At 53.6% G+C, this 9,233-nt stretch overlaps 1 protein-coding gene across 3 annotated transcripts; it reads right to left on the reverse strand.

Annotated features, from left to right (window-relative positions):
- Positions 1-1,293: 1,293 nt before the first annotated feature.
- Positions 1,294-9,223, reverse strand: CB4H22orf23 (chromosome B4 C22orf23 homolog). Of its 3 annotated transcripts, none has more exons than XM_042993243.1 (7): positions 9,035-9,223; positions 8,594-8,705; positions 7,455-7,517; positions 3,335-3,517; positions 2,569-2,700; positions 2,252-2,352; positions 1,294-2,110 (listed from the first exon to the last, which is right to left on the reverse strand). In XM_042993243.1, exons 2-7 carry the CDS (start codon positions 8,694-8,696, stop codon positions 2,039-2,041), a joined length of 654 nt encoding a protein of 217 aa, XP_042849177.1. In that variant the 5' UTR covers positions 8,697-8,705; positions 9,035-9,223; the 3' UTR covers positions 1,294-2,038. The 3 variants fall into 3 exon arrangements, with proteins under 3 accessions (XP_042849177.1, XP_042849179.1, XP_042849178.1); XM_042993245.1 differs by lacking the exon at positions 9,035-9,223 and adding an exon at positions 8,357-8,485 and having other exon boundaries at positions 8,594-8,685; XM_042993244.1 differs by lacking the exon at positions 9,035-9,223 and adding an exon at positions 8,353-8,485 and having other exon boundaries at positions 8,594-8,685.
- Positions 9,224-9,233: the final 10 nt, after the last annotated feature.

Genomic DNA, 9,233 nt, shown 5'->3' on the forward strand with positions numbered 1-9,233 from the left:
GCCGCATGCCGTGGCCGGACATCTCTGGTCACCTGGGCGGGACCTGTGGGGCCGTCCCTGCCAGGGAGCCTTGGTCCTCAGTGCCTGCCAGTGGGCAGGACTCTTCTGCGGCTGGGAGAGGTGGCTCCCGCACCTGCACAGCCCCCGGCGGTCTCCTTCCAGACGTGCCTGTTGACCTGGAGCTGGTCACCAACTCCACAAAGGCTTTCAGGGGCCAGGCAGGTCACACGCATGACCGGGCGGGGTATAACCTGAGGAGTGGCTCTGGCAGGCCGTCTGGGTGTCTGGAGACTCAGGTGGTGGGGACTGGGGCGAACTGGGGTGTCTATGCCCCCAGCTAAAGGGGGAAGTTCTTCGTTACTTAAGTCAACTGTAGTTTGTGGGAACGTGGGCCCAGTGTTGCCGGACTCTTCCATTTCTCAAAAGAAGCTAGGAATCCAGATTGCGTGTGCGTGTGATTTGTAAACGTTGGCAACGAATCTGAATTTAAATCCAGGGTAGGCTGTATTGTCACGGGTGGCCAAATTTGTCCTGGCGTTCTCCAGTTTGCTGCCTCTGGGCTATGTGAGGGGGCCTTTGAGGTGGAGGACAACCGTCCTTGTCATATTATACCCTCTGCCCGCAGGTTCTGGAGGGTGTGTGGACACAGGCCTCCCATGGAAATGTTCCTGAGCCAGCCCTTCATCTGGCCTCTTCCACTTACCTGTTTGGGGCTACGGGGCCATGTTTGTTCTGCAACCCAAAGCTCGGGTCGTGTATGTGGCCTGTAGGATGAAAGGCATCCCTCCAGGTGGCAGTGTTGGTTGAAATCGCCAAACAAAATTTTTGGGGGGTGAGAAGGGGGATTTTGTTAAAGCACGGGGACGGGACCCGTGGGTAGGAAGAGTGGCCTAAATTTCCAAAATATTTTGACGTGTAGGGAGAGGAAAGTGTCAGAATACCGGAGAATGTAGGGCTCGTGGCTGTGAGAAGAAATGGGGACGTCCATGTACTGTGTGCCAGGCCTGGGGGGCTGTTCTTGTGGTCGGAGGTCTCCGTAGCCCTCTGAGGCAGGGCTTCGCCGACGAGCAGTCAGAGCGGAGTCTGGGGTGCCGCCCAGGCTCGCAGGGCACAGGCTGGGATCGGAGCTCCAAAGCCGGGCTCTTTTGGTCTAGCTGTCTCCCACCCTTGTGTCTCTGTGGGCCGCGGGTTTAGCGGAAAGAGCGAGAACTAACTTCTAACCCTTAGTGGGCTACTTGAGTTGAATGACCTTGGTTACGGTGTCCTGGGGAGCCTCAGATTTCACACAGTGGGTAGCAAACCGTCCCAGGGCTTTATTGAGCAAACGGACCAAGTGAAATTCAGCACCTGCCATGGTGCCCGGCCATGGGCTGTTCAAGAGGGGTTGGTTCTCATTTCCACTTGAGACGTGCAAATGGCTAAAAACCATCCGGGCTTGAAAAGTCCCAACTCCTGGAACACATCAGCCTTCCCTCTGAAAACAAAACGGTGCGTGTGATGACCTAGGGTAGAGGTGTCTTACTGGCCCGTTAATGGTAGTCGTTAAACATTTGCCCGAGGTTGTAAGAAGTCAAATAAGTAGGTCCTAAGACAGGTAGGTCGAAAGGACTCCCATTCATTCCTGGGTTCTGAAAAGCAAATGCGTAGGGCACACAGTGGGTGCTGGGTGGGGAGGAAGGGGCCCGTGGGATGCCCTCTGACACGTGGCCAAGAGGGTGCGATTGGGCCTCGCCTTCACTCGTGCATGTCTGTGACTGTGACCGTCGGTCTCAGTGGCTCAGCCGACCCAGGCTCCCTGGGCAGAGCCTTGAGGAGAATCAGCTCATTCTCGGAGATTGGGCCATTTTCTAGGGTGCTGTGTGTGCCCAGGGTTCCCCGGGCCAGGTAGTGCCGTGTGGCCATTTGACATGGCTGAAGGCCAGGGTAGGTGGGCTGATGGCGGGGGGGGGGGGGGGGGGGGGGGGGGAGCCTGCTTGGCGATGGGGTGGGGCTCCAGTGGTCCACGTTGGGCTACTCTGCTCCTGTCTCTGGAGGCAGATCAAGGGGTGGCAAGAGCCTTCCTAAGTTCCTCACTCCTCTTGTGGTCAATGTCTTCCATTTCGCGCAGTTTCTGCAAAGGGCATCGGGCAAAGCTGGGATTCAGGGCCGGGACCTGAGGAGCCCCAAACCTGGGCCACAGGTGCCCTGTCCACTCACGTCTCATGCTGCGCACGCACAGCAGACCCTCTCCCCCCTTCCCTGTGGCTTCTACCTGGGAGATCTCTGCAAGGATGATCCCTCGGTACTGTCTGCCCTGTCCCAGCGCCTCCATGTCAGCCAGGAATTCTTTCCTGTCCTGGATTTCCTTTACCACTGGACAGGGGAGAAGGGCCGTCAGTGTACAGGGCAACGGGGGCCGCCAGGCTCCCGGGAGGGGTGGCGGGGACAACGGGTTGCTCCCTTGGGGAGAGGAAGCGTTTCTGCGGTCCGTGTTCCCCACTCGTTGGCCCTCAGGGTTACTCTCCATCCCCCCTGATCGTGGACCCCTCTGCCCACCTTCCCGGCCTAGGTGGCCCATCGGTGGCTTACATTCTTCAAACCGGTCCAGCTCAGGGGCTGGGTCCTCCTGTCGCACCGGAGGGGGCTTCCTTTTCCGTTCCTCGGAGTCCTTCCCAGTGGCAAAAATGTTTTGGAGTCTTCGCTTCTCTTTCTCCAGATCTCCTACAGGGCCCAGAAATGGCCTAGTTAAGGCAGGCGAGGCACCCCGCTCGTGGTCTGAGCTCCTGGTTGGGCATGCTTGTTCCGGGGTCCCGGCGCCTTGAACCCCGGGAACCCCTGAGTTTGTCCTGTCCAGACAGGCGGGAGGGGGAAGGGCCGAAAGAACTAAGGGTTGAACCCACACGCTCTGGTGCAGAGCGAGGCTAAGAAAACTGTGGTCACCGTGGAGGCGGCCTGCGTGTAGAGACCACGTGGAGCTGTCAGCAGGTCTGGGCCAAGAGCTACGCCGGATGCCAGGTAGGGAGCGAGGCAAAAGGCTCCAGGAAGTAGGTTGGCGTGCCTACTGTGTGGGACCGTGTGACCTTAAGAGAGCAGGGGCCCTGAGATCTGACAGCCAAACACTCGTCAGGGACTGGTGGACTCTAGTTAATCATTACAGAATTCTAAAAAAATGAAAAAGGACCAGTTCACTGGTTTCCTCTACACCCTGAACACCCCCAAGCTAACAGGTGCCCAGGCTCAAGTACAAACAGTGAGAGAATTTGGTTAGACACTTGCCCTGCCCTACGGGCCGCTTGGCCCCCGGCCCCCTCAGGGAGGGAGGTGGAAGAGGGGCTCTCGAGGCCCTCTCACTTACGGGTGGCTTGAGGCTTGAATGGTTCCCGGCTATAGGCCCCGCCGGCTTGGCACACACTGGCAGGCCGGAGGTGGGGCCGGGCCACCAGGATGGGAGGCAGGTAGATGGCCGAGGCCGGCTGTTTGGGAGGCAAGACCTTCTGGCTGGATGTTGGGCTGCACTGGAGGGGCAGTGTGTCTCCTCCTGGGAAAGGAAGGTTCGAGGTGGAGGGGGACCCACCTGGCTTTTTTTTTTTTTTTTTTTTAATTTATAAAAGTCATACCTGCCTGTTACAAGCGGTTAAACAGTGTAGAAGTCTTCCCTTCTCCCCTCCAGTCCCCCACCCCTACCCCATAACGAGCAACTTATAATCTGGTGGTCTCGTTCCAAACTTTTTGATGTTAATACAAACATGTTCAAAGATATGTGTGCATATATGAGCTTCGTTTTTCAAACACTGGATCATACTGTATTATATTCAGTAATTGGCTCTTAACAATTGATCATGGACAGTTTTCCAGATCACTTCATTTATATAGAACTTATTTTTTATAGCTATATACTAGTTCGTAGAATGGATACATTATTTATTCAGCTAGTCTTTTAATTTCAGAAACTCAGGCTGTTTCCTTTTCTTTTTTTTCCTACTACTTCAAACAATGCTGCAATAAACATTCTTGTGCATCAAGCTTCTAGACTGCTGCTTTTATTTCTATAGGCGGATTCCTAAAACCTGCTTGGTCTCTAGGCAGGGAGGGATGGTTTCGATGGTGATACACACCAGTCCCCCTGACTGTCCTTCCCTGCTGTCTCAGCCTAGTTAGGGCAGGCGAGGCACCCCACTCGTGGTCTGAGCTCCTGGTTGGGCATGCTTGTTCCGGGGTCCCGGCACCTTGAACCCCGGGAACCCCTGAGTTTGTCCTGTCCAGACAGGCGGGAGGGGGAAGGGCCAAAAGAACTAAGGTCGGAACCCACGGATCTGGGGATCCCCCTCCAGGCCAGCCAAGTGTATCACCTCCTACCTGGTTGACTGGCCCCTGCTCTCAATTGCCCCAAAGCCCAGCTCGAAGCAGCCCCTCCCCTGCATTGTTTTGATCTGGCCCCCCATCTACCTCTTCCACCTTTTCCAGCCTTCTATCACCCACCAGCAAATACGTACTGAGTAGCTGCTCTGTGCCAGGCCTAGGACACTGGGGGTAAAGTGGTAAGACAAAGTCCCCTCACGGCACTTACATTTGGGGTCGGAGGAGTGTGGACGATGAGTAAGTAAAATACGTAGTTGGTTAGTGACGGTACAAGGATGGAACAGAGGATGTCAGAGCAGAATTTACAATTTTAAAGAGGGGAGGCAGGGAAGGCCTCATGATGAGGTCAGCCCCCAAAATGGTGAGTTGCTCTGTTGTGCAGATATTTTGGGGAAGAGCATTTCGTGCAGAAAGAAGAGCTAGAGCAAAGGCCGTGAGGTGGTCACGCGCCTGGAATGTCTGAGCAACAGCCAGAGGCTAGGGGGGCAGGAATGGAGTGAGCAAGGCAGGAATATAGTGGGAGCAGAGGTCAGAGGTCAGGGAGGGCAAGAGAAGTTCAGGGACCTGTAGGCTTCCGGAAAGACCAGCTTTTACTTTTTCTTTTAAAAAATTTTTTTTTTTAACGTTTATTTATTTTTGAGACAGAGACAGAGCATGAACGGGGGAGGGTCACAGAGAGAGGGAGACACAGAATCTGAAACGGGCTCCAGGCTCTGAGCTGTCAGCACAGAGCCCGACGCGGGGCTCGAACTCACGGACCGCAAGATCATGACCTGAGCCGAAGTCAGCCGCCCAACCGACTGAGCCACCCAGGTGCCCCATACTTTTTCTTTTTTAATGTTTGTTTATTTTTAATGTTTACTTCTTTTTGAGAGAGAGTGAGCACATGAGAGCAGGGGAGAGGCAGAGAGGAAGGGAGACAGGAGAGAATCCCAAGCAGGCTCCGTGCTGTCCGCGCAGAGCCCGCCTCTGGGCTCGAGCTCACGAACCGTGAGATCGTGACCTGAGCCAAAATCAACTGGCTTTTACTCTGAGGTGGGAAACCATCGGAGGGTTTGGAGCAGAGGAGTTACATGACCCTTTGGTTGCTGCTGAAAGTACCGTGTGGGGGGGCCCGGGGCAGAGGTGGTCAGAGTCAGGATATGGTTTGAAGGTCAAGCAGACCCACGCTGATAGGTTGGATGGGGGGTCGGGGAGAAAGACGAGGAGTCAGGGATGATTCTGACGTGTCTGTCCCATAGGCCTGGAAGATGGAGTTGCCATTTTTCCCCACAAACCAGCCCCTTCTCACACCCTCTACCTAGAGCCACACCATGGCCTTCCTGCTCTTCTCTGGAGAGACGCGGTGCTTCCCAGAATGTCCCTCCTGCTCCCTCCGCTCCCTCCGCTCCCTCCTTCCGCCTGCCCAGCGGTGTGCCGTCCCATCCCCCGGCCTACCCTCAGCAGATGATTATGGCCTGAGTAATTCTGGGAGGTCAGGTGAAGGAGAGGAATTTGTGGCTAGCAACAGAATTTGAATGAAGCCTCAACACAAGTAGGATTTGGTTAAGAGGAGAGAAAAAGAGACGGGATTCCAGAAGAAAGCAGACCCAACACAAATGAATGTCTGGAGACAAGTTTTTAAAAAGAAAACTTAGGAGAGTAAAACTGTCAGGCGAACCAGTTACTTGCCTAATGAAATCAGTCCTTCAGTAAATATCGAGCACCTAGGTGCTGGGGGTCCTGCGGTGAACAAGGCGGACATAGTCCTTCGCTTCCTGGAATTTATTGGAATTTCTAGCACATTCTCTTTGCAGTCCTGCTAGAGGGGCCACCAGATTATTAGTGGATTGCTGAGTGCGGAGATAGAGTTACATGATGCAGTTGTATGAAGGCACCGGGCTCTGACAGCCTGGGCTGTCCTTGTCCCCAATAAGTCCCCTGGCCACTGCTGGACCGGCACTGCTAATATTCGCCTCTCTGACACTCTCTTCCCTTCGCTTCCATGGCTGCTCAGGCGCCCTCCCACAGGCACCCTCTTCCGTACGTAAGGCAATCACTTCTGGTAGGTTCAGTAGAGAAGGTTCTGACGTTCTCTCTCTCAGAGGCAACTTCACAGGTCTCTGTTCCGATCCATTAAATGCTGATTCAGTGAAACCTCAGAAGGCAGGGTAGTTTTCAAGATCTCAGGGCGCACCTTGCTACCGTGCCCATGTACTTACACTTTGTTGCTTTCCTTAAAAATAACTAATACAATGGGTAGTCAGAGGTGAGCGGTGGGAGGCCTTTGCATACTCCTCCTATGTTGGAATCCTGCCACTTGTCTTGCATCCACTAGCTAAGCTGTGAATGAGTAAAAGTAGGAGTAAGACACACAGTCCTTTCCTCTGGAGAGCTCATAGGGTATGTGTGTAACAGACTGCAGACATGACCACGTGGAGACTATTTTGGTCGGGCAGGACGTCCCAGCTGGGCTGTGATCTCTTGGAAGGATGGCTGGAGACAGATGGCAAGAGGCTTGTTGTTGTGCTAGGACCCGTGTCCCAGAAAGAAACAAAGGCCCTGAACGATCAATTCCCCAGGAGCGAGGGTCAAAAATACTATTCAATTGTTTTGGTCTTTTTTTTTTTTTAATAGAATTTTTAAAAGCTTATTTATTTATTTTGAGAGAGAGAGAGAGAGAGCGAGAGTGAGCAAGCAAGCCAGGGAGGGGCAGAGAGAGAGAGAGGGAGAGAGAGAGAATCCCAAGCAGACTCCAGGCCATCAGCGTGGTGCCTGATGGACCTGAGCTGAAACCAAGAGTCAGTCGCTTAACCAACCTAGTCACCCAGGTAACCCTTTTTGTGGTCTTTAAGAGATTTTTTTTCTTTCTGAGAGCCCAAGCAGGGAAGGGGCAGAGAGAGAGGGACAGAGGCTCTGAAGGGGGCTCTGCGCTGACAGCAGTAAGTCTGATGTGGGGCTTGAACTCATGAACCGTGAGATCATGACCTGAGCCGAAGTCAGGCGCTCAACCCACTGAGCCACCCAGGTGCCCCTGGTCCTTTTAAACGAGATCCCCAACCCCTGAATATGGAGGAGCATTAAAAGTGTGGTCCAGAGTCCCTCCGCCCAGGAAGCCTCTGTGGATTGCCTCTTACTTTTCATGGTGTCCATGATGTGTCGCTGTTGGAAGTTTGTCAGTTTGGATTCCTTCATCATCACTGCAAAGATAAAGCACCGCTATGAGGTCTCCCAGACGGCAGACACAGCCCTTCATCTCACCTTATTCTAGTGTAAAATTGTATCCCCTCCTAACCCCACTCCGCACCTCAGTACCCCTTCCCTCCCTTTCCTGCTTCATTGTTTTTTCTGTAACACTTACTATCATTGAAATTCTATATACTTACTGTCACTCCTACTAGAATATGAGCTCATGAGAGAGCAAGATTTTTTTGCTGTTTTTTTCCTTTTCATTTCTTTTATTATTAATTTATTTTTTTTAACGTTTATTTATTTTTGAGACAGAGAGAGACAGAGCATGAATGGGGGAGGGTCAGAGAGAGAGAGGGAGACACAGATTCTGAAACAGGGTCCAGGCTCCGAGCTGTCAGCACAGAGCCCGAGGCGGGGCTCGAACTCACAGACCGTGAGATCATGCCCTGAGCCGAAGTCGGACGCTTAACCGACTGAGCCACCCAAGCGCTCCATTTTTCTTTTCTTTTCTTTTTAACTGCTGTGTCTCTGGCACTTAGAACAACGTCTAAAGCACATTAAGCAGGTTTAAAATTTTTTTTTGCTGTTGAGTGAGTGAACCAATGGACCGTATTTTATTAAGCATGTGCCAGGTGCTGGAGCTACAATCGTGAGCCCAAACAGGCACAATCCCTGCCCTAATGGAGTTCGTGATCTAGAGGGGTAGATGAATATTAATCCAGTGGGAGACAACTAAATATCTGACTCCAGGTTGTGTTGTCCATTGAAGGAAAGGGTATTTGGTAGTGTGAAAGCACAGAACTGTTGGTTCCACTGTGGTGGTGGGTGGGGAGGAGATCAGGCTTCCCTGGGGAAGTTGAAAGCGTGATCTAAGGGATGCGCAGGAGTTAATCACTTCAAAATTCTTATTTCTTTGACTTTTGGCCACTTGCAAGTTGTAGGATCCCCAAACCTTTCTGAACCCCAGGCTTCTTATCTGTAAAATAAAAATAGCAACTGCTAAGCACAGATCATGTAAGGGATAACTGAGTGTCAGAGGGTACCTGCTACCACCACTCTTCTCCGGTCCTTTAAACACACTGACCTCTGAGCAGCTTGCAGGTCCCGGGGGTGTAAGTGGCTGGCTTGGAGCAGCGCCAGAACCCTGTTCCTTTGGTCACTGCCTCCACCCTTTCCTGGGAAGCCATGGAAGGGCCCTGAGGAGGGAAAAACGCAATGACAACCCCTGTCTCCCAGGCCCACTTTCTGCTCCCGCACCCCCAACCTCCTCGACGCCACCCAAAGTCCGGGAGCGGGGGTCGAGTCTCAGCAAAAACGTGACTCGTCGCCGTCAGTATCGCGATAGTGCCCTTTCTCCCACCCCTACCCCGAACAGATACACAGGCAGATCCTCACACATGAACGGAGACCTCATCCTGACCCGACGCCTGTGGCAGGGAAGCCCTCTCTGGCGGAGAGGGGCGGTTAGGATAAGCCGTGGTCCGGACAGAGCCCGTTGGGGGATAAACCAAAATGGAAACCTCACCCTAAAGTAAGACTCCGCTGGTGCCTCCTCCCCACAGGGAGCAGCCGGGCTCGGGAGACCGTAACCACGGCCCCGCAACGGTTGTGCGGCGCCTGGACCCCGCGCAAAACCCTCCCGATCTCAGCGACTAGAGCCCGCCCCCAGCGGCTCCGGCTACCATGGGAACGGGCCCACGCCTCCCGGCGCGTGCGCACAGATA

This window comes from Panthera tigris, chromosome B4 (assembly GCF_018350195.1).
Source record: "Panthera tigris isolate Pti1 chromosome B4, P.tigris_Pti1_mat1.1, whole genome shotgun sequence".
Lineage (NCBI taxonomy): Eukaryota > Metazoa > Chordata > Mammalia > Carnivora > Felidae > Panthera > Panthera tigris.